General features: G+C 42.3%; 1 protein-coding gene across 5 annotated transcripts in view; it reads right to left on the bottom strand.

Moving 5' to 3' along the window:
* The window catches only part of si:dkeyp-72e1.9 (syntaxin-binding protein 4), a 127167-nt gene that overhangs the window by 33349 nt on the left and 67444 nt on the right, over nt 1-26374 (bottom strand). For all 5 annotated transcript variants that reach the window (XM_032536882.1, XM_032536884.1, XM_032536880.1 and 2 more), the window contains 6 exons: nt 22700-22795; nt 20445-20514; nt 20283-20357; nt 12743-12822; nt 10076-10199; nt 8675-8816 (listed from right to left, as the gene is read on the bottom strand). In XM_032536882.1, the coding sequence (XP_032392773.1) occupies nt 8675-8816; nt 10076-10199; nt 12743-12822; nt 20283-20357; nt 20445-20514; nt 22700-22795 (587 nt within the window). The remainder of the gene's footprint in view (nt 1-8674; nt 8817-10075; nt 10200-12742; nt 12823-20282; nt 20358-20444; nt 20515-22699; nt 22796-26374) is intronic.

Raw genomic sequence — 26374 nt, 5'->3', positions numbered from 1 at the left:
GATGCATAGTATCCTGATCCATTAAAAAACTAGTCTTTATTAATAAAAATCTGCCTGCCTCTATGGGATTTTAACATAGGGGGTGTATACTTATGTCCCTGTATTTTAACATAGGGGGGTGTAGTACGTATGCCCCCTGTATTTTAACATAGGGGGGTGTATACTTATCCTCCTGTATTTTAACATAGGGGGGTGTATACTTATGTCCCTGTATTTACATAGGGGGTGTATACTATTGCCCCTGATTTTAACATAGGGGGGTGTATTATGCCCCTGTATTTTAACAAGGGGGGTGATACTTATGCCCCTGTATTTTAACATAGGGGGGTATACTTATCCCCTGTATTTTAACATAGGGGGGTGTATACTTATGCCCCTGTATTTAACATAGGGGGGTGTATACTTATGCCCCTGTATTTTAACATAGGGGGTGTATTATTATGCCCCTGTATTTTAACATAGGGGGTGTAATTATGCCCCGTATTTTAACATAGGGGGTGTATACTTATGCCCCTGTATTTTAACATAGGGGGTGTATCTATGCCCCTGTATTTTAACATAGGGGGGTGTACTTTATGCCCCTGGATTTTAAATAGGGGGGTGATACTTATCGCCCTGTATTTTAACATAGGGGGTGTATACTTATGCCCCTGTATTTTAACATAGGGGGGTTATACTTATGCCCCTGTATTTTTAACATAGGGGGGTGTATACTTATGCCCTGTATTTTAACCAATGGGGGTGTATACTTGCCCGTATTTAACATAGGGGGTGTACTTATGCCCCTGTATTTGAACATAGGAGGGTGTACTTAGCCCTGGATTTTAACATAGGGGGGTGTTACTTATGCCCCCTGTATTTTAACATGGAGGTGTATACTTATGCCCCTGTATTTTAACATAGGGGGTGTATACTTATCCCTGTATTTTAACATAGGGGGGTGTTATACTTATGCCCCTGTATTTTAAGGAACAACATTTATTCATTCACAAAGAAAATGTTTGTCCTCAAAAGATTGGACTTTCTTAATTCTTTTAATTTTGGCATTAAGAAAAAAAGATGGATTTTTTTTCCTCATTTTAATCAACTTTAGCCTGGGTGTGTAAACTTATTATTATTATTATTATTATATGGTGTTGATGGGACTGTCTGGTTTAACTAAACACGTACCACAGCCATAGCACGTAAGTTACTACAATCCAACTTTAATTTGCAACAAAAATTTACTCTTAGAAACCCCTTTGTACATCTTTTACTAAAAGGTACAAACCAGCGTTAAAACTACTTCCAACAGGGATCATGGGATATATTCTTAGCCCTGAGGGGCTCTCTGTGATTTACTGTCCCTCACTGGCATCTTGAATACAAATAATGTAAAACCTTGCGAAACATATGCAACAAGAAACAGCCTCAAGCACACATACACATGCATATTCCTGTGTGCTCTGAAGTCTCCCCCCTTCGTTCTCCTCCCTTTCTTCCTTGGCGAACTGCCCACAGTTGACGGTGAGTGGGTGGACAGAGAGGCGAGGAGGATGGGATTGGGGAGAGAGAAGCAGAGGAAGCGGGAGAAAAGGAAGAAGAGGGGTGTGAAGGTTGGTTTCAGTGGATCACGCTAAGTTGGGAAGGTCGGTGCGGATTCAACATCATCCTTCTAATTCCCTTTCTTCTACTTCCTGGCAGATGGGAGGCCATCGGAGTGAGTTACATGGGTTTTCAGATATTTCTTCTCTGCTACTCCCCGTGTATATTTTTGGCAATCCCAAACATACGAGCATTCTCGTCCTATACCACCTCATTTGCCAGTGCCATTGAAAAAATGTCTCTACGATGGCCTACCTAAGGGAGGATCGCAGTTTACTATCGCAGTTAACCATGGCCATGGCAACACAGTGCAGCGTGGCTTTAAGGTAATGCTTTGCAAACACGTCTGTAAAGTGAAGAATCTCTTTATCATCTCGCAGGAAGTCCAGCAGAGGATGCACTTCCTGCTCCATCTCCCTCTGGTAGGCCGCTGCCTCCGCTAAGGACGAGGGCACAGCGTATCATGCGGTCTGCTGAGAATGTGATTGGCTGCAATCTGTTGTCTCGTGAGGAATAGATTGTAGCCGACAAAGGAAGAAGGCGTGTGTATTTATTTGACAGACTAATTCAGTTTTTCCGGGGATATTCTCATCACCTGATATTGCTGTTTGCACACTGTATTTACCAAATTTTTGGTCATTTACTTTTTTTCTTTTTCTTCTTTTTACTTAATAATATAAGCAGTCTATCTTCAGTCTAAAACGTGGCAGACTGTTATGGCTTAAGGACCAGGCCAGCGTTTCTGCACATTTTAGCCAATTTAATTCAAATCTCATGTATCATTTTCATTTTTGCTGACGTGCTGTTTTCATGTTCCTGGTAACATGACTTATTATCATATCTGATAGTAGTGATACACTGGCCATTTCCAGAAAATCGTTATGTAAGATTTTGGGCAAGGTGAAGAGTGATCCCCCCTTAAAAAAAGTATCAGGTATCTGCATGAATATACTGTATCTGCACACCACCAGCAGCTGACGACTGGGATATGCATTCGGCGTATGTTGTAGCCATTAGCGCTTAGCGGTAATTAATCATGAATGTGCCAGTGATGGTGAGGCATGAAAGGAACAGCTGATGCCGATCAGATAATGCAAAAGTGAGTGCTACTTGAGTGCTCTGCCAGAATTAACCCTACGCTTCAAATCCCTATCCCTGTTATGGTATTACTACCAGCAGCAACATCCTCACCAACTACAAGCACAGTACTCGCGAGAAAGGCATGTTCTTATAGTGCAAAAAAGGACCTTGTCAAATTGAAATTAACAGTTAAATAAATTATAAAATTATAATTAAACAGTTGGGTTTCCAATTCTTTTCTTCTTCTTCTATGGTACGTAGTTGCCTAACTTCCTGTAATTGGTGCAAAAGTCCAAACCATCCAAAAAGGGTTTTCACACTGCACACAAACCGAACCATGGTTCAGTCTGGTCCGGACCGAGACCACCTCTTTTGATGGGACCAACATTTATTTTTTTGGTCAGGACCGTGGTCCCAGGCACCTTTCTCACCTTGCAATTATAAATGGTCCTTTATTTAAATGAGGTGTGAATTACCACTGGAGCCAAACAAAAGGTCTCCCTCACACTCACCAAAGTGGAATACTTTATTTAGAACTAAGATAGAAACACTCTCAAAATATCATTTGGCAGGCATTGCCCACATATCCATCCCAAAGCTTCCACCAGTGTATTCCTGGGTCTTACAACACCAACATATAGCCAGCAGCTCTCAGGAAATGAAAAATATATAAATAATTATTAAGGGATTAAAGCTTCAGTAGGTAACTTTTGTAAAAATGTATTTTTTTACATATTTGTTAAAACTGTCACTATGTCCTGACAGTAGAATATGAGACAGATAATCTGTGCTCCTACTGCCACTTGCAGAAATACACCGCTCCCGGTCAGAAACAGCCAATCAGAGCCAGGAGGACTGTCTTAGCAGTGTCAATCACTCTCGTGTACGCGCTGCTCATACCCCTCCCCCGCACAGCGCGTACCGCCGTTCGAGCTCAAGATTGCCAGTGCACTGCAGCTGTGCTAATCGCGGAGAAACAACTTTTCAGGAAAACTGCCAATTTCTCGAGTGACACCTGCTCGGAAAACAAAGACGGGCGAACAGAAGAAGACCGATGACGAAAAGCGAGCTAAAAAGAAAGAATCAGACCGAGCCCGAAATAAAACGAGGGTCAACATCGAAGCGGCTTTTTAGAGGTGGAGGGAGCTACGCCTCCTGGAAGGATTCAACACGGATTCAGAACTAGCGTTAGCCACATTTCTGCTTGACATGTAAGTGTCCTTGCTTGATTTGTTTCATTTTTTAAGAACTACACAACTAAGATATCGATGGTTACAGTACACTTTCAGTACACTGGTGATAGCGCAAATCTCAGTTTACTCCCTAGCTTGTTGCTAAGTCTAACAGTTAGCTTGTTAGCTTGTAGCACGGCAGGAATGTTGTAGCAGGTGAAGATTAACTTTACCTGCTAACTCCTTCACCCTCAGTATAAGTAATATTGTTTCGATGCCTACATTTAGTAAGCCAAAATGTTTTTTGTCGATCACAATAAATGTAGCTATGGTGAAACTACTTTAATTGTGCGCTGTCCCCATCATCGTTTGGCAAGGCAGACTTCTACTTTTGATTATTTTTAAACACGTTTTCTTCCCCCTCAGGATGTAATTTGTAAATCAAATGTCTGACACAAATTCTTTGTGCTCCTTCAACAGGTCAGACATGGCCCCAGACACAGAGGCACGTGAAGGAATCGTCTTTCAGTCCAAATCAAAATGTTCAGTATTTCCTTGTGCAGGAGTACTTTGCAAAAAAAGCTGATTTATTTTACCCATATGCAAAATAAAACCTAAGACATATTTCTAAGATGTTGTTATTCCTTGGCTTATTGAGCTTCCTCACTGATTCATCATTCCTACTGAAAGTTTAGATCCAAAAGGTAATTTAGTGATGTACTGTGTAAAGTGCTACTTTTGTTCTCACAAATGAGCGATTACATAAAAAAATCATTTTAAACCCTTTTATTGAAATAAATAGCCTATGTAAAAAATTTTTTTACATAAGCTATACCCTCCTCAGAATAAATCCCCCGTACTGTCCATGAGGATGTGGAAAGCATCGGTGGCCCTGCTTACTAGCCTGCGCGTTCACGGCAGGCCCCGCTGTGGGGGAGGAGCTGTGGAGGGGGGGCTGTAGCCAGCAGAGAGCAAGGGGGAGGGACCTGTAAGGTGTGCTTGTTCAAATTTTTAGGCTAAGTCCACGTTTTCTCAGAACTCCCTACTGCAGCTTTAAAGGAGACCTGTTCATGTTCATGTTCAGGCCAAACCTGAGGTAAACGTATTTGAAGAGACCCTATTACGCTTTAAAAAAAATATATATTTTTCCTGTCTTTTAGTGTGTTATATAGTTTTGTTGTTTTTTTTTTTTTTGCTCCAAGTCGAGCTTTCTCTCCCACAGACAGCACTTCCTGTTTGAAATTCCTCCATTAGTGATGTCACTGGTTGAGAAATCCAGCCCGATTTTTAATATGCGCTTCCCATTGGCAGAGCCCGCCCAGTGGCTTCTTTCAATTTGGTCGGCCAATCACAACAGAGTAGGCCAGCTGACCAATCCAAGCAGACTTTACATAACCTGCTACATGTAGCCACATGCTAACAGTCTGTGCTCCGTCTCAGACAGAGGTATGAGAAAAATAAAAATAGAATGTTTTTCACCATTAAAACATGCAAACATGTTCAGTAGAAACACAAAATACAAGTATAAACCTGAAAACTGTCTCTAATAGGACTCCTTTAATCTATAAGACGGGCCATATTCTCTCCTTTTCTTTTTGTCAAGAAATCCAATTAAAAAGAACAAAAACACACACACACACATGAATAAACTATATATTTGTGTCATTGCGTAGGTGCAGGTGTGTGTGTGTGTGTATGTGTGTGTGTGATGCCCTAACAGACGCCTGGCATGATGCCTAACCTTCCCACCCTGTGTAGAGTGTCTGTTAGGAGACTCCTCTGATACAGCCACACTGACACTGAAACAACAAAAACAGGGTTTAATCCAGCATGACCTCCTAAATATTCAGTAGGATTTAATGAACAGACCGGACCGTAATGTTTGTTGTTTTATGGTAATTCCCTTCAGTCAAGGTGACATTGCAATAAGCAGAGAAATACTCAGTCTTCTGTCTTTTAGGACAAAATCCTGGGCCCTGTAGAAAGACATTTTCTATGGGCCCCTCCCCACATCCACAGCTATTCATTCTATCTGAAGTCTCTTTTATATAGACCTTAGTGGTCCCCTAATACTGTATCTGAAGTCTCTTTTATATAGACCTTAGTGGTCCCCTAATACTGTATCTGAAGTCTCTTTTATATAGACCTTAGTGGTCCCCTGATACTGTATCTGAAGTCTCTTTTATGTAGACCTTGGTGGTCCCTAATACTGTATCTGAAGTCTCTTTTATGTAGACCTTGGTGGTCCCTAATACTGGGGTGGCCTTGACCAACTGTCATGTTGCTTGTTTGAAAGCCATGATGTCTCTAGGCAGGCTGGGGGAACTCATACTAATATTAAAAAAAACTCATAAAAGGGACATTTTCATGCTGTGGGACCTTTAAATGCTCCGATGGTTGTCAGCACTGCAACCGGTCATATTAGGAGGCAATTTGATTAATTTGGCATGCATTTAACAAAGTCATAATTTTCTTTAATAAATCCTGGCATTTCTCCTGGTGTTTTGCAACACTTTGGAAGAAGGAAACAGGCGAACCACTTTAATAACTGGGAGGTTTTACAGCATGTCTTGGTCAGGACTGTCACTACATTGAAAGGTATGTTTGATTTAAAGCGTGTCTGGAAGGTCATAGATATGTTTGGGACCACTATGTGGGAGGAGAGGACCGGCTGTTATGGGACAGCTAGTCACAGAAACAGCATCGTCAGCCCGTGACCTGAGGCCTGACTAAGCACTACTTTGCACTTACCTAAGGGCAAAGCTGCAGAGGTCTGCACATGCACTCTTTACTTCCTGCTCCGCCCCCTCTGTCTCACCTCTACCTCCCTCCATGTTGTTCACTTTATTTCCATACAAGTAGTCCTTCACTACATCCATCTCAGTCATGTTTTATACAGAAATCCCAGTGGTCCTCCACTCAGTGCTAAGGGATACAGGATCTAGTGAGCACACCCCACCGATGTATCAGCTTCCTCAAGCGACAACGTGATTTATACTGTTGTTACCATACAACCATGTAGGGAATTTGGTGGTAGGCTACAGACATCGATCTGATTTAGTTTTATGCTATCACGTTTTTTTTCCAGATCCCTGCTAAAGCACTACCCTCTTCAGGCACTTCATCCAATCAGAAGCATGGCTGCTACCATGGGAACATCATCAAAACAAAAGGAAGGAAGTCAAGTTAGATGTGCAGAGCCCTCTGTCAACCACAGTCCTTGAGAATGTGTCTTGTTGCTGCTTGTGTGAGTAAGCAAGGCTGTGCTAACATGAAGATGCATAATTAACCGGGGCGTGAAGTTGACTTTTTTGACCGCCTGCTACAGTGGCGGTCTGGCGGTCATTGTCACTCTTTCCCAGACACTTTTTTTGCCTCATAAAGGTGAAAAACAGGAATTGCAGTGTCTCTATGAGCCTAATAGGGGACATGCGCCATCATCACGTGCTGTAGTGGGGTGGGGGGGGGGGGGGGGGGGGGGGGGGGGGGGGGCTGGGACACACATTCATCCGGTTTTATAAAGGACTTATTGGACTTGAACTTATCAGTGCACCTTCCTGGATGATAGTTGTCCTCAATTTAGGTCACCTGTACATCTAAACTGCGTTTTTGCATCCACTGTGTGTGTTGTGTGTGTATATGTGTGTGCGCGTGTCAGTCGCGTTAACATCCCCACCCACCCCCAGCAAGTTGACAGGATTGAAACAGCAGCAACTTTCAGCCATTTTATGGTGAAAAAAAGGTTACGGTGTACATTGATGTAAATGTCTCCATGTTGGCAGGAAGTCTTCGCTTTACGTTTTGTTGGTGAGACGTTCACACACGTCTCGTCTTCATTTCAGAAACAAGAATATAAATTTGACCCGTTCTCACTTCTGATTGGTCAGTGGCTGCACATGGGACTGCTGGGATTGTCGCGAGTAATGAAAATGCGATAGGTCAATTACTGTCTTCCTGTCCTGATTGGTCCGGGCCAGTAAGCAACTGCGTACCCTGCTTACCAATACGTCTGGATCACTCAATTCTCATTGGCTACCGGCCAACGTGGCAGACCCTAACAGCAGCAATAACATGCATTACCCCAGAGTTACTGCATCGCATTCAGTGTGGTACACGGAAGGGTAGTTTGTTCCACTGCCTCTGGGAATGCACCCTCATTCAAGAATTTTGGAAAGAGATCATTCCAATTATATCTATGTTTATCAATGAACAACCTCCCCTATGTCCCAAACGTTGTATTTTTGGGTGTCTCCCAGCGAGCTGTACACTAAACAACAGCAGGAAGAATATGGTAATATTTTGTCTTCTTGTAGCTAAACATAAAATTGCACCGTTATGGAAATCTGTTCACAGACCAACCAGGCAAAGCTGGGTCAAATGCCTAGTCCCTAGAGACACTTACATACGTTGTTAAGGGGAAACATAACACTTTTGTAAAGATTTGGGGCTCATTTATGCAGTTTCTGGAAGGGGGGGGGGGGATTTTATTGTGGCTTTGTAGTCCACCGGTTTCCTTTTTTCATTTTTCTTTCTTATCTACTTTCAATAAGATCACTGATCATATTTTGGAAGGTGGGGGCATTCTGCATGCAGTGTATCCATATGTGCATGTACTTGTTAGTCACTCCTTAATATTATTATTTTTATTCTTAAATGGGAGTCGGTGTGTTACCATGGCGGTAAAACACACCTCTAACAGTATATTTGGAATATCTTCAAATGCCTATTTGTACTTATTGATGTGCCTTGTTTTGTATCATTGAATTGTAATTGAAAAACTCAATAAAACATTTGTTAATATGTGCAGTGTATTCCAGGCTGGTGGGTTCATGTCTTACCCGGTGACAGTCTCCCCCAGACAGCACTTCCTGGATGAAGACCGCGGGGCCGTCGGGCCTGTTGGAGCCTCCTCCTAAGGTGATGCCCAGACCGCTGGATCTCGGGACTGAAATGAGCTGGATCACTCCTTCCCCTGGATGACTGAGATCACACAGACAGACACACATCAGCCTCTGAAGGAAAGATAAGGGGCTCTATTTTCGTGAATGAAGGCGCGGTCAGGTGCATCGGGTCCCCCGTGTCCAGGGATTTGGGCCTGTGGTAAACATGAACCTTTATCAGGCCTCTAGGGCATTGCTGTCATACTTCAGCACAGCCACAGGCAGAGTAAAAGTTATAAATCATCCGATATTAGTGTTATTATAATCACTAATGTATCTGTATTGGTGTATATATTGACTTCTAAGTAGGAAGACATTGCAGAATAGATATACCCAATATAACTGTCTCCATTACATTCCCATGGACACTGCTTAGTACGCATCTTGGACAAAATTCTTAAAAATTGTTTATAAAAAATGAATTACAGCTCAAATATTGTTATAAGTTGTTTTTTTATCAGATGAATTTCTGGCTGTCAAACACAAATCTGGTCTTGTCTCGGTCTCAATACCTCAAAGTCTCGCTCTTGTCTCGGTCTCAACCCCTCAAAGTCTCGGTCTTGTCTCGGTCTCAACCCCTCAAAGTCTCGGTCTTGTCTCGGTCTCAACCCCTCGAAGTCTCGGTCTTGTCTCGGTCTCAACCCCTCGAAGTCTCGGTCTTGTCTCGGTCTCAACCCCTCGAAGTCTCGGTCTTGTCTCGGTCTCAACCCCTCAAAATCTCGGTCATGTCTCGGTCTCAACCCCTCAAAGTCTCGGTCTTGTCTCGGTCTCAACCCCTTAAAGTCTCGGTCTTGTCTTGGTCTCAACCACTCAAAGCGCTGGTCTTGGTGACGACTTGGTCTTGGTTTAAGTGGTCTCGACCAGCTGACCATGTTTTAGAGAGTGACCAATTTGAATTCGGAATGATTCGGATTTGAATTTAATATAAAAAATATATAATTGTAAAACATATGGAGAACAAAAATATCCAAATATTTGAAATTGCCATTATTGAATTATACTTAATAATCATAATACTATTAACTTTATTGTTCCTATTATTGCCACTGCTACTGGCAGCATCAGATGGGCGCCCACCAAAGGTCCGGTTCTGTCCATGGTTTCTTCCTCACCACTGTCACACCAAATGCTTGCTCTTAGGGAGGGGGGGAATTGTTGGCTCTCGTATGTAAATTGAAATTAAATTACATAAATTTGGTGTTAGTTTAGACAGGCGGGGGATTCTGCCGACCTTAGCTTTCATGGCTTCCCAAAGAGCAGTGGGGTGGCTGATGGGAATCCTGTCCAGAAGAGTCTCACCTGAGGGAGCGCAGCATGGGTCCACTATTGTTGTACATGTTCTGAGAGCCCGCTGGGCTCAACAGCAAAGGACTCTGGGAGCGAGACGACGAACCAGATGATGTACTTTCCAGGTAGCGGCCTCCTTTGAAATGGCAAGAAAGAACAAAAACACACGAAAGACAGACTGTCATTAACCTGGGCTTTGCTACGAGGTGTAAAATCAACATGTCAACATGGTCTTAGATGCATATTTAAACAATTACTTATACCGATAAGATATTATTAAGATGAAGGGTAGTAAGCAAACATGATGTTCTCTTGATTGTGTTTTATTAGGAAATAAGGGAAGGGAATATAAATGTTATAGAATTCAGAAATACTGTACGGTAAGTCTTCAACAATTTGCTGCTGGCTCTGAGGCCCCGCCCTGAAAACCTGTTCCTGTTAAACCTTTCTTAACCCTCGTGTTGTCCTTGGGGCAAAATTGACCCGTTTCTAAGTGTTTTATACCAGAAATATGGATATCTTTCAACCGAATTGCCCAAAACTAACATGGATGATTCCATGCAACATTACTTTCCTTGAATTTTTGGGGGTTTTATGTAGTCTTTTAGCATTTGAATTATTTTGTTTAACGGTTTTAAAAGAGTATCCGGACTAAACTTTGACGTCTACCCATCTGAGATCCACTCAACATCCTCTGATCTTAACTATTAGTCAAAATAATTCAACATTTCTGCCTTTTTAACTAAAAACGGATGAATCATTTGATCTAAATGAGGTTTGTTGACCATGAATTCCAAGAATAAGAATAAAAAAAAAACTGTTATTAAACCAGCTCAGGTTTAAAAAAAACAAAAAAAACAAGAGCTGGAAACAGTGACAAATAAATCAGAAAAAGCAACAAAAACATCGGAAAAGTCCCCAAAAAAATATTAATTTTCAATTTTGACCGGGAAGGATAAGTTCATGGTTAACGGGAAGACAACACAAGGGTTAAGCCTGAGTGACTCTAAGCACTGAGTAAGACCCAATACGCTGATCAAACCACAGCAGAGCAGCCACAATATGCCCCAGAAATGTTTTTGTTTTTTAAAGGCTGAACATTATAGATCTTTGAAGGACTTCTTTTGGTGGAGGACATGTGCCGTTTCGTTTCAGTTCCTAACATGCTGCGTGTGATTAGGAGTGGGTACCGCCCCACAGCTTCCTGATGATGGATTAGAGGAGGGTGTGGCTGACGATAACTCTAACTTTCCCAAACCTAGAATCCGACATTCCCAACTACTTTAGGACTGGGCAGCTGGGTGGGAGTGTCTCCCTGAGCTCTCTTTGTCACAACCGTTTCTGCCAACCAGACTGCCTGAAAGGTGTGCCGTTATCTCTATGTTTCAACGATTATTGCCTCTTCCCCATCTCCACGACGACCGACTCTTCTCCCCACCTTCCAGCATGGCTTTTGATTTTCAACAGGGTCGGACAACACGTCGTACAAGCTAATTCTTCTGAAGCATAACCCGGCCTTTATAGTAAATCATCTTAATCTCATGTGTAGAGCCAACCACGGTAACTCTGCCAGTCTCAGTGTTTCACCATACTGTAAACATTACAAATTTCATCTTTATATCTATATGTTAATCTATATTATACATGATAAATCCATGTATCCTCATTGTGGAGCTGATGTACAGTATATGGAGTCACATCACATGATCGTGCACGGAAGGCTTCACAAATGCATTTTGTGATTTATACTGTGTATGATCAAAAAACTAACTTTATTCCTAATTGTCACATACACACAGAGAAAAATGTAGTGACATTTGATTCTAGTAATATGAGCTGGGGACAGCTATGTATGTCTATATATATATATATACACACACACAGCATCCAGGGAGCAACTTGGGGTTCAGTGTCTTGCTCAGCCAGAGGAGTCATACTTTATCTTATTTATTTATATATTATTAATCAACATTTCTTATTAATCAACACCAGTGTTAGCCAATCGGCTAGTTCCTAACTGCACGCGCATGTCTTTATGGTGGGAGGAAACCCATAGACATCACACAGAAAGGCCCAGAACGACCTGGATTTGAACCAAGAACCTTCTTGCTGCGAGGCAGCAGGGCTAACCACTCCACCTCCAAGCCAAAACGAGACTCTCAACAACCTTTTTCAACACGCACAAAAATAGCTGCGAATCCTTCTGTGTGCGGTCGTTAATCCTGAGATGGATCTGACTCTACAGCTGCACCCTGATGCATCGACACCCTGCACAGAGCCCACAAGGCTGCTCATGTGCCGAAGCCGTGTTTTAACAAATCTGGACCAGCTGGCTGCCTTCCTCCCCGCTGAAACAGATGTTGGCAATTGTGTGATGGACAACTGCACTTGTCATAAGCCATTTTTAAAGGCAGACTTACTCCATCTACCCTACAGGCTTAGTACCCTACTCTATATACTGCAGAAAGGTCCTGTTTGTGTTTTACAATAAACTGTAGGATGATCCCATTTAGGCATTGTTTGGCATATAAGACTTGTTGTACAGGAGAAATTTTATTTCACATACATACAGTACATGCGCAGGAGGTATGCCCACATTAGATTACAGTTACTGCTTGAGGGGAAAAAAACAGAATGTGTAATGTGTCATGCTAGGGGACTAAGTAGGGATTTGCCTACCTTGCTGTATGGGAGAGTTGCGCGTTGATCCTGTGCTACCATTAGATCCATACTTCTCCAGCAACTCTGCAAATTCTTTCCTAGTCAGGGAAACCACAAGAGAAAGAGTTTAGGATTTAACATAATAAACTATACTTGTTTTAGTGGTTATACTAAGATGTAAAGGTATTTCTATATATATACACAATAAAATTTATTATCTAATATTTACAGGTGTTTAAGCATACATTAAAAGGTGCTGTGGGTGGGGTTGGGAAGATCCAGGACTCAGCCAAAACCTTTGAACATCGACAACTTCTCAGTGCCTCCCATCTTTCTGCTAAAGCCCAAACAGTCTCCTAAGCCCCTCCCCCCACATGGATAGCTGTGCACGATAGAGTGCGTGTGAAGAGAGGGGAAGGGGAGGAAACCTATCTGCAGCTCGTATGCAGGGAAGGGGGAGGGGCAGACACTATGAAATGCATGTGCATGAAAACTGATTGACACGCAGTTAGACACCCCCCTCCCGGACCTGATTGGTGCATCTCAACAGGGAGCGTTGGATTTTTGCAAATCGCACTACAGGCTGTAAGTGGAGCCAGATTTTTTTTTTTCAAATATGACAGAAAGATAGTTTTATAAGTCTTATCTACTGCACCTTTAAACTGACATAGGTAGGTATAATGCTAGAATCTATAGACACAGTTCATTTGGATCTTTGGAATAGATCATATTATGTCAGATACTCTGAATCTGTGAAAAGTTTTCAAAAACCTGATATGAAAACGTTATTGCAGGACAAGGAAAGGGCAGAAATGAATGAATAAACTGAATGCACACTAAAATGCTGTTTTTTCGCACAATATCTGTATCTGCATGTCACACATGTGACGTAGAAGGCCAACAGTCTTTTTTATTGTCATGGTTTTGGGCAGGCCATGAAAGGAATGAAAAAAAAATCAAAAATCATATGATATCCCCTGTAGATGATGATTTCAATATGCCGTTTCTAAGCAGATTACGATAAACCATTACTTTGGCTGAGTGGAAAATAGGGACACAAACTGTTCCTGGTCAGCACAAACTGACTAGACAACCTCAGGGTGCAACTCTTTCATAACAGCGGCAGCAGATGATTGGTCCATTCATGACTGGACATCATCGGGGGGGGGGGAGAAAGATCAACAACATACAGCGTTAAGGAAGGGATCCAGATCCCCACAGACAGGCCATGGTCCTAAAGGGTCGGACTTAGTGTCTTCATTAATCAGAGGTGTGTTCAGGGTGTAACATGCAGTTGGACCTTGGAGCATTGCTTTTAGGATGGCGGATTTGTACCATAATATTTTTATTTTTAATCTTTTGCGTGTGTGTGTGTTGCTGTGCGTCCCTGTGTGTGTGACAAGCATAGTGTGTGTGCTGTGCTGTTAAAATAACAATGAAATGCTGCGTTATTGACTTTAGAGGTTTTTGTTGGTTAATGGCGTAATCACTTCCTGCTGCCTCAAGATAGCAATACACCCAGAATGCACCTGAACACACCTCCCTGTAAGACCAGCACGCCCAGAATGCACCTGAACACACCTCCCTGTAAGACCAGCACGCCCAGAATGCACCTGAACACACCTCCCTGTAAGAGCAGCACGCCCAGAATGCACCTGAACACACCTCCCTGTAAGACCAGCACGCCCAGAATGCACCTGAACACACCTCCCTGTAAGACCAGCACGCCCAGAATGCACCTGAACACACCTCCCTGTAAGACCAGCTCACCCAGAATGCACCTGAACACACCTCCCTGTAAGACGAGCTGATGATGATTAGAAACTAACCATCAATAACTGGTTGGATCCTTTACACTTACAATGGGAAGAGAGTTCTTTACTTTTAATATTTTTAACTACATTTTCCTGATGATACTTTAACTTAAGTAGCTGACATTTTCAATGCAGGACTTTTTTAAAGTGTGGTATTAGTACTTCTGCTTAGAGGGATACTTCACCAATTAGCATTAAGCTTTGTATCAGTAGAATCCCGGTAGTATTTTCGAATGTCCGTGCTTCCCTCCCTTATGTCCTCCTGAGACTAGATTTCTCTGTATTGTGGTTCTGGAAAAAACCTCCAATGACGCAAAAATCGCCGTTTAGCGTCATCAGAGGAGGGACTGTCACTAGCCGGTGCGAGTCGAGTGTCAGCCATCTTGAAGCTACGCGTCGCTAGCATGCTTTCACTTTCAGCATCAAATAACTTACAATTATGTGCATTGAAACTACCACACATGTGTACTAATGGGATACATTGGTACAGATGTACCAGATCTGTGTTTATGCTCGGTGTTAGACACCATGCCACCATAGCATAAGCTGAACTTTACGGAGCCTTTAATGTGTGTGCACTAAATGTAGCCTGTTTCCTTTGTCCTTTTTATACATTTTAAATGTGATACACCACTTTCCTGTTTATGGTTGAAATGACAATAAAACACATTTAAGTTGACTTGACTTTCTATTATGTCTGTTTTCGGTAGGCGTGGCTTGGGAGTGGACTCGTAGGGAAGCGAAGCAAGTGCATTCTGGGAGTTGTTGTCTTTCATCCACATGAGCCAAAAATACATTTTCTGGCTTTTCTCGGTCTAGAAGGTGCTAACTTCTAAAACAAAATTCACATGTCTACTACATAAATGACATAATTTAATACTTATTCATCTTTCCAGCGGTTCACTATCCCTTTAAGTAAAGGATGTGAATACTTCCTCCACAGCTGGTTATTACACACAGGAAATATGAAATACACATATGCCCAGGACCTTAACGTGCACTGATGGAGAGATGTCAGAGTGGGGGGGGGTGGCAGTGAAAGGCGCCCCGAGCAGGGTCAAGGGAGGTGAACTGGCACCAGTGCACACGCCATACGTTGGTCTATATGTGGACTATGTGAACTAGTGACCTACCGGTTCCCAAACCATACCGTACGACCCCCCCCCCACCCCCCCGAGGCCTACACTCAGCCCAGCTGTTTCTATGATAGAATTTGTGCTCATTCAAAGATGGCGAAATGAATGGATAAATGACTCATAATTAATATTTCTTTGTAACTCTTAAACAAAAGAAGAAACAACTAGAACATCGGTGTCGGCTATCGGCCAAATTATTATTTTAAACATCAATATCGGCCCAGAATTTCACAGTGGGTGCATCCCTAGGGTTTACATTGCATTAATTCATTATATAGGCAACTTTGCATCCTAACATGTAAACAAACAGACTTCGGGCCCTATCTTGCACCCGGCGCAGCGCGGCAGCCCGACGCAAGTGTCTGTAGACAGACAGCTAGACAGGCGTAATCCCCCCCCCCTTCCCTTCACTCTCCTCCTGTAGTTAAAGCAGAGCACAGATTAACACACAAGGCTGATCTTGTCAGGAGCACATATAGGTCAAGCTCTCTCCACCCCCCCACTCCTTGGCGCTAACACCACTCTGGGAGAATCCATCAATCCAAAGGCTCGCAGAAGTGCGACGTGCAATACCTTTTTATTGTTGTTTATGTATCTTGTTTGTATTCATTATTTACTGCTGCTATTCAGATTGCCACCAACGTTATTTCGCTGGGTTCAAAAAGTACCTCAATAAGCAGTCGGCAAGACGTTATGGTTTTATTACTGTAAATGTTAATGGACTGTACTTAAATAGCGCATTTCTCATCTTAACGACTACTCAAAGCTCTTCTACATAGTCCAGGAACCATTCACACACTGTGGGCGGAGCTGCCGTACAAGGTGCCACCTGCTCATCAGATACACACTCACACACATTCACACTCTAGCGGCGTAGCATCGGGGGCAACTCGGGGTTCAGTGTCTTGCCCTTGGACACTTTGACATGGGACTGCAGGGCCAGGGATCGAACCTCCAACCTTCCAATTGGCAGGCGACCGCTCTACCCCTGAGCCGGCGCCAAAACGAGGAAACCATCTCGTCAACTAGCCGACATTACTAGACGCTCGCTTCCCGTCTGCCAACTGAACTCCACTCTTCCTGCAGGACATAACAACAGCCCCCCCACTTTGCTGACAGGAGGAAATCATAGAGTTTCACTCAACATCAGGGATGCACCGAATCCAGGGTTGGGCTTCAGATTCAGCTGCATATTGGGCTTTTTGATGGGGCTGAGTTTCTGCCGGACCTAAGAATCTTTCCCCACCGAACCGAACCCTTGACTTGCACTAGGCGTGCTATGCTGGTCGATGTGATGACGCCGCCGTTGATTACGGGAAGATGTTTCAAGGTTCAAAGTTCAAGGTTCAAGGAGTCTTTATTATCCCCGAGGGGCAATTTGTTGTGCAGCAGCATGTGACTGAAATAACACACAGGTTATACAAGACAACAGCATACATCTAGAAACAAAATAATACGTACTACACGGAAGACCACACCTCACATTGACTTATTAAAAAAGCCTATAGCAGCAGGGACAAAAGAGTTTTTGTGTCTGTTTGTCCTGCATTTAGGCTTTAGACTGAATCCGCAGCCAGACGGCAACAAGATGAAGCAGCTGTTCAGGGGGTGACTAGGGTCGGCCAGGACTGACTGGGCCTTCTTGAGGGACCTGGTCTCATAGACAGAGTTTAAGTCGGTCAGAGGGTTGTAGGAGATCTTGCCACACACCGTAACTATATATTGGACCCAAACCATCTCACAAAGGCAAAAGAAAGAATAGATTCAACAAAACAACAACAAAACATCCTCATAAAAGTCTTATCGACATTCAAATTACAAAGTTTACGATAAAAAAACATGCGTCGATGTGATTTCTTACAGACAGCGTCAACCTGTGGCTCGAAGGTGAGTTTGTCATCGATTATAATACCAAGGTATTTGTATTGCTTCACAACTTCTATAGCTTGACCATTAATGAGAGTAGAAGAGAGGGTGGGGGGGGGTTCTGTTAACGTAAGTGGAGCGTTCAATGCAGTAGGCTTAAAGAAAATGAAAAGGAAACTCGTGAGCAGAAAAAGTGATGTTTGGCAGGACTTCCAGTCAAAAGAAGGCCATTCAAGTCCAGCTACACGTTCAATCTGCAACGCCGATTTGTCTCGTGGTGGCGAGGACCTTAAACAATACACAACATCGCCGTGGTTACAACATTTGGTATGAAAACATCTGAAAGAATACGAGTTGTGCATGAAGGACTCTCCAGACGGCAGCCGACATGCAGCAGCTTCGGGGACGGCAAAGGAAGGTAACGGCCTGAGGACGGGAGGAGGATTCGGCAGAATCTCAACCAGTGGATTTGGTATTCGGCCGAACCCCAAACATCTGGATTCGGCGCATCCATACTCAACATCACTAACGTGGCCCAGACTCCTGCCTCTGAACAGTGACACTCATTGACATACGCATATTACCATGAAGAGTTACAGTCCGTTACAGGTTCTTGAGTCACTACATTGGAGTGTGTCAGCACTCACATTCGATTTCTACACACAGTAGTTCTCACTAGGGCTCCACAATGTAACAATGTATCGAGGTTTTTTATCTTCATTGCAGCTGGCGCAATAAGCTCATCGCAAAAAGGCTGCGACACATCGCAACGTGCACTCAAGGGATTTTTTTTGTGTTAGTTGAAAGGAAATATCAGCAGAAAACTGCACTGTCATTCTTTTATATTCAATTCAATATTCAAGATTGCTGACTTAACTATCTAGATAGGCTGCCGGCTCAGGAAGTCCCACTGTAGGGTTACATACAGTATGTACTATCCCCTCTGTTCTGGTCCGCCAGCGGCAGGTAGCTGCCCCCCCCAACGATCTGTTCACCTTAACCTTCATGTTGTCCTCGGGTCAAATTTGACCCATTTTCATTTTTGTCATGACAAAACAATGGGCCTTCGAAATAAGCTGTAAATGTCAAGATTAAAAATATCAAATCACTTTGGGAAAAAAAACATTTAAAAAAGCACCCACAACATTGAAAAAGTGACAAAAAATGTCGATTAAACGATAATAGTGTTGACAAAAACAACAACTTTTTTTCATGGTTGACGGGAAGACAACACAAGGGTTAAGACACTCCACCATAACAGATAACAACAAATAGCAGCCTTTGATACATTAGCACATTACATAGTTTATTTATTTATTTATTCATTCTTTTATTTTTTTTATTATTTTACATGTATGCCATTTTATTTACTTATTCAGGATATACTTTACACCTATAAGAGCACCGTGGGTCTGGGGAGGATGTTGTTGTTCATTTAAGTTCATCAAAAAGAAAAGACATTGTATTCCTGTATGCACTTTATGTCTGTGTCTGGCACTAAATAAAAGTTTAAAAAAAAAAGATTGTTGGAAATGATTTCCTTTCATTTCTCTTAAATTCAACAAGCCAGTATTACGACTGGCATTTATGGCGAGTAACGTCGTTATCGCCATATTCAACAACGCTAGCAGCCCATGCTTTCCTCATATCCTGTATCCCTAGTTCTCACTTTCAAGTCCTACATATTGAGACTAGGATCTGCTGGGGTTTGTGTCACAGAGCTAATTCCATCTTCGGCTCTCGCATCCTCCCTGCCAGCTGAGTCAGGTCCCGCCCATGTCGGCCTCGTCACCCAGGATTACTTCCAGGCAGAAAATACCACACGCTTTCAGAAATATCAGAATTTCAGAAATGCAACACACGCCCTTGCTCCTTTAAATATGCAAATCCACCGCTACCTTTGTCGACTTCCTACTGAGACTCATGTGGTCTAAAGTGGATTGGAGGGAAATGAGGCCCGTGACGCTGACAGCTGGCACTGACCTTGTTTTTACCCACTGGTTACGCTCAGATTAGAAAGCTGGTTGAACACTAATACTACCGGCCTCTGGCATCAGTAGTATCAGTGTTGCCTTGGCAATACCGCTGTTCATGTCTTATATATCTTGAATACACAGTTTTGACCGGACATATTTGCCTTGAAATGTATTTGTTATGTGAATAATCTATAATTAATGAGAAAACTGGCTACCTGTGTGGTAGCAGGTGAGAAAAGCCGCCGGTGCATTCTATAATTAACCACTAATAACCACTCTATAATTTACAGATGGAGCAGGTCTAGACCACTCTATAATTTACAGATGAGCAGGTCTAGACCACTCTATAATTTACAGATGAGCAGGTCTAGACCACTCTATAATTTACAGATGGAGCAGGTCTAGGCCACTCTATAATTTACAGATAGAGCAGGTCTAGACCACTCTATAATTTACAGATGGAGCAGGTCTAGACCACTCTATAATTTACAGATAGAGCAGGTCTAGACCACTCTATAATTTACAGATAGAGCAGGTCTAGACCACTCTATAATTTACAGATAGAGCAGGTCTAGTCCAGTGCAAGCAAATAGTGTGACAGTGAGAGGAAAAACTCCTTTTAGGAAGAAACCTGGGACAGACCCAGGCTCTTGGTAGGGGGAGTCTAACAGGGCCGGTTACATGGACCCACAGGAGATGATTTAGTTGACTGACACAACGATACTAAACCTGATGTGGTTAGTCACAGAGAACAGAGTGTGCTTACTTTGCCTCCTCGTCTCTGGCTATGAGAAGGCGCATTAGATTGGTGGCCGAGGCGGCTCTCAGGATGTCCACGGCTCTGTGAAACCAAAACGCAGTCACATTCTTGTTAGGACGTCCCCTCAGTCAGCCATGTGGTTAAAGCAATGACTCTTAACTGGACTACCTTTCACTTGTGACTCCCACTAGACTGTCTCCGTTCACCTCCAGGATCTGGTCCCCTGGCATCAGGTTTCCTGTCACAGGGCAGAGAAAGTTCTTTAGTACACAGTGTAGGTATTGTTGGGGGATTTCCAGCTCACAAACTCATGCTATGTAAGTAGTCTATATTGACAACATTCTCGCTTTGTGTTGGCGTTCTAACCTCTGTTGGATTTCTGAGGACTATGTTTAACTGGCTCAGATATTGCAGGGTAAATCCGACAGCTAGCTAGACTATCTGTCCATCTGAGGACTATGGTTACCTGGTCCTCAGATCTCTGCAGGGTAAATCCAGACAGCTAGCTAGACTATCTGTCCAATCTGAGACTATGGTTACCTGGTCCCAGATCTCTGCAGGGTAAATCGACAGCTAGCTAGACTATTGTCCAATCTGAGGACTATGGTTACCTGGTCCTCAGATCTCTGCAGGGTAAATCAGACAGCTAGCTAGATATCTGTCCAATCTGAGGACTATGGTTACCTGGTCCTAGATTCTGCAGGGTAAATCCAGCAGCTAGCTAGAATATCTGTCCATATGAGGACATGGTTAACCTGGTCCTCAGATCTCTGCAGGTAAATCAGACAGGCTAGCTAGACTATCTGTCCAATCTGAGTTTCTGTTGAAGACTAAAACTACTTCTGGACGTACACATGTTCCACCAAAACTTCTTCCTTCCTGAGACTATTTAGCAGAGGCACTGTGGCTCCGTCCAATTGGGATTGGTTTAAAGAAATGCCAATAAACCAGAGCAGGTTTTTCTCCCATCCTGGAATGCTATTTGGACTAGCCAGACCTTCCTCCGCAGCGCTGTGGAGGACGGTCATGTGTAGTTATGAATGAACAGGAAATACCATCTGCTATTGAGGAGTGGGGATGTGTACAGATCTGTAAAGGGTGACAAGTTTCAGGACTCGTCTCACTGTTGGTAACAGGACAGGGACGGAGAGAGCGCTGAAATCAACGGGAGCGGGACGGAACGAGAAGGAGTCGGACGATTTGCGAGGCATTTTGTTTAAATTTTTTTTTTAATTTAAAATATTTATTTAATAAATTGGAAACTACACAGTGTGATTATTGAATCATAGAGACAATGGGAAGTTATGGCTATTACAGGCCTATGTGTGTGGTCGACTCAGCTGCACAATGCAGTAATAGATGGCTCTCTTTGGTTCCTCTGAAGTCCTGGGAGGTCTACCCGGCAACATCGAAACCCCTGCGTTGTTGCTACGCCGCCTGGGAAACTAAGGCAACAGAGTCTGATAACTTGCTTTGACAACATCAATGGGAGCGGGACGGGATTCGGTAGTCTTTCTCTCGGGACAGAATTTTTTTTGGGGGGGGGGGGGCAGTCACGTGATCGAGTATTTTGGTGGGCTCGGGATGGGACGGGAGTGACAATTGAGTCCTGTGTCCCCCTTCTAGTGCTCTGCTGTTCTAACTGCAGTCCAAATACCACAGGGCAAACAACAAGCTTTTTTAGGATAAATAAATATCTGGCAAAATCTGGCAACTCCGGCAACTAGCCATAGCAACCGTCCATCTTAGCAAACAACACGCTGTTATGACTAGGGCTGCACAATATATCGTTTATTTTTATCGTCATTGCAATTTCAACTGGCGCAATGAACGCATCGCGAAAGGCTGCAACACGAAACCTTTCATTTGCTGGTTGAAAGAAAATTTTAGATGAAAACTGCATTTTAAAATCTAACTGCCATTCTTCTGTCACTATACTACATTTCTTTCAGGGACATATTAGAAGTTTGGGTTTGTTTACATGATTTTCATGCTGGGCAGGACCTACTGACCCGACCACGTTCCCAGTGTGGTGTCCAAAATCTCGTTCTGTCTCTCAAGACATGACTCTATATGATCTGCGGGCCTCGAAAGCAGTATCGATAAGTTCGGTCCTTCTTGAATTTCAGGTTTGGAGAATTTTGGAACCGAGCTCCTAATAAAACCGGGTCTTGGGACCTGTCCCTAATAATAACCAGGAGTTTGAGGATTACATGGGGTATTTATTATTTATGGAGGTTGGGTGGTTGTGGAGTAAGATAATATAATCGGAGGCAGCGCGCTATCAGAGCTGTAGCATTTTCCTACATGTTTGTATGCTTTGCACTTCTGCCTTCTTTGGATAATGGTTACCATTAAAGTCATAAAAGTACACCTGGGACATGATGAGAAGAACACGTCCCCTCGGAGGATCCAGGACTTACCATCATTTGATGCAAGGCCACCTGGTAAAATCCGTTTGACGTAGACTCCAAACTCCTCTCCGGTGAGCTCCTTCACTCCACCAATCACTTTAATCCCTGCAGGGAGGAGAAGGACGATCACCTTTAACTCTGTCAGTTTCCATTTTGCTGCCAGTCGTTCGACTATAGTCCAGTCATTTTAAATCAGAAGGGGGTCAACCATGAACAAACTGCAACAGAAGCAAACTCAACTGATTGTGTATCCTCAATATATCCTGAGAAAGGAAAAAAAGCCCCGAAGAATCCCACTAAGGGAAAGTTTCTAAAAATGCCCAAATATAGCCTATTCATATGCCTATTCCTTCTTTTCTCACCTGAACAGGGTACAAATGTTAACCTTTAAATATGACTATGAAAATTACTGAGTTGATTATTTACATCAAGACAAACAAAAAATGTATAACAAGTTTTTTGAAATAGTTTAACATGGGCAAAGGGTGCATAATCTTATTATGTATGTGCTAATTTACATAAATACCACAACAGATCTAAACATTGTGTATAGCCAGGTGAAAATGAAAATATATATAATGTATAAATATATATATATATAAATATATATATATATTATCAATAAATATATATATATATATATATATATATAAATCTCCCATTATAAAGTGTTTTTGCCTGTGACAAGATGGCTGGTAAAACTACAAGGAGCCTCAAATCTCACAGTGTCAAAATCTCATCTCAAATCTCATCCGCCGTCTTGATCTCGCGTGGCTTAGCTACCCACTCTTGGCACTCTTTGGGCCCCTTGGTACCAATTGAGCATCGTTGCAACGCCACAGCCTACCTGAGTATGTTGCTGACCATGTCCATCCCTTATGACCATAATGTACCCAACTTCTGATGGCTACTTTCAGCAGGATAATGCGCCATGTCATAAAGCTGGAATCATCACAGACTGGTTTCTTGAACATGACAATGAGTTGGCTGTACTCAAATGGCCTCCACAGTCACAGATCCAATCCAATAGAGCATCTTTGGGATGTGGTGGAACGGGAGATTCGCATCATGGATGTGCAGCCGACAAATCTGCGGCAACTGTGTGATGCCATCATGTCAATATGGACCAAACTCCCTGAGGAATGCTTCCAGCACCTTGTTGAATCTATGCCACCAAGAATTGAGGCAGTTCTGAAGGCAAAAGGGGGTCCAACCCGTTACTAGCATGGGGTACCTAATAAAGTGGCCGGTGAGTGTATATATATACATATATACATATACACATATATATACACATATATATATACATATACACACATATATATACATACATATACATATATATACATATACACACACACACACACACATATATATATATATATGCACACACACTGTGCTTGTATTGCCTTTGTTGTAGTACAAGTAAATATTATAATTATATTATATTATAAAGTTCATAAAGCTCTCAGAGACATTGATCACAAAAAGTCTGCAGGTCCAGATAATCTGGATCCCTTTCTGTTAAAAGTGTCAGCTGATATGATTGCTGAGCCTATAGCGCATATTTTTAATTTGAGTCTTCTTTCCAACTCCATTCCCAAAAGTTGGAAAGCAGCCTATGTTCTCCCTCTACATAAAGGTGGAGACTCATCAGAACTGAATAATTACCGTCCAATATCAAAACTCTCTGTTCTGTCAAAGATCTTGGAATCACTTGTGGATATACAGTTAAAACAGTACTTAGCTGACAAAAATATTTTCAATAATTTTCAGTCAGGGTTCAGAAGTGGCCATAGCACTATCACTGCTGCTACATTAGTGACAAATGATATTATTGGCGCCTTAGATAAGAAGCAACACTCTGCTGCATTATTTGTTGATCTTTCTAAGGCATTTGATTCAGTTGATCATGGATTGTTACTGACCAAACTACGTTCAGTTGGTTTAAGTGAAAAGGCTGTTGCATGGTTCGAAAATTATCTTGTAGATCGTACTCAATGTGTTTATGCTGAAGGTTATAAATCTGATTTTCTTAAGATAACCAAAGGTGTCCCTCAAGGATCAATCTTAGGACCGATTCTGTTTTCAATTTTTATAAATGATTTAGATAGAGATATTCAAGCCAAATTACACTTATACGCTGATGATACAGTGGTTTACACCCAGGCTTCCACCATTTCAGCAGCAGTGCAGGAACTTCAGACTGCATTTCAGACATTGCAAAATACATTATTGAGTCTAAAACTGGTTTTAAATACACAGAAAACAAAGTTTATGGTCTTCAAAAGCTCGAAACAGCTACTTGAATTATGGCCTCTTGTCCTAGATGGGAAATCAATTGACAGAGTGTCTTCATATAGTACTTGGGGATATGGATAGATGATAAGCTCTCCTTCAATGAACATATTATTGCTTGGTCAAGAAACTTAAAGTAAAGCTTGGCTTTTATTTCAGAAACAAATCTGTTTTACTTAGTGCTAGAAAGAACTTGTGGAAGCTACTTTCTGTCTGTAATTGATTATGGAGATATATGTACATGCATGCCGCATCCTCCACTTGCGTCATGTTGATCAGTTTACCATGCATCACTACGATTCATAACAAATACAAAGTCCCTCACCCATCACGCATTCTTTATGATTTAGGTGGTGGGACATACTTAAAATTCGTAGAACAACAACACTGGTATATCTTTATTATAAAGCTATACTTGGAGACTTCCACTGTACTCTGTAATCTCCTCTCTGTCTGCCCAGGTACCTTCAGCTACGCTCCTCGAGTGGTCGTGTTTACGAGCCACGAGTTGCAACCGAATTAGGAAGAACTGCTTTCTATTATTCAGCACCTGGGGGGGGATAATCTACAGAAAGTACTAAAGTTAGAAACCCTTATGTATTAATGAATTTAAAACTATTGCAAGGAAGGTTGTGATGGGAGACATGTTCTTGTTTTTCTTGAGAGTCTAACTGTGTTTTTTAACATTTTGTACTTTTTACCTTGAAAATGAACTTGGGTTATGTATGTGTTGTGATTTGGCTGCTACCTTGGCCAGGTCTCTCTTGTAAAAGAGATTCTGAATCTCAATGGGACTTCCTGGTTAAATAAAGGATTAATAAAATAAATAATAATAAAATATGTGTATTGATTGAAGAACTATTGATTGACAATTTATAATTTGGAAGTTAACTGAGTTCTATTGTACTTTAAGGAGCAGTTGTTTGGGATTATTTGCACATGTGTTGTAATAACAGTAACAATAAATATGAGAGAAATTAATCAGATGAATCAGAAGTGTATTTTCAAAGAGAACACCGTCTATGAGATGCAGTCAGTTCTTGGTCCCTGGTTCCAAGGTGGTGCCCCGGTTTTGATTCTTTGTCAATTTGATCAAGGTTTAAAGACACAAATTCATAACTTTATTAATATTGATAAAACATCTTTGATGAATTGCTAATAATAGAACCTGTGCCTTCCTAATTCCCAACACGCTACGGGGCCAGCAGGTGACTGTGAGCCGGGTACAGGCCCCGCCAGATGGCGCTCCTTTCGGGGGCGTGGGGGCGGAGGTTAGACAGAAAAAAGTGAGCGTCACGCGGCGATGGCGGTTAACCCTCTGGGCCCTGACGCCATTTTTACAGTTCATTGTCCGTCTGGATTTATTTGATAAAAAAGCTTGTAAAA

Source organism: Etheostoma spectabile, chromosome 15 (assembly GCF_008692095.1).
Source record: "Etheostoma spectabile isolate EspeVRDwgs_2016 chromosome 15, UIUC_Espe_1.0, whole genome shotgun sequence".
Classification (NCBI taxonomy): Eukaryota; Metazoa; Chordata; class Actinopteri; order Perciformes; family Percidae; genus Etheostoma; species Etheostoma spectabile.
This window is presented reverse-complemented; position numbering and strand designations above follow the sequence as displayed.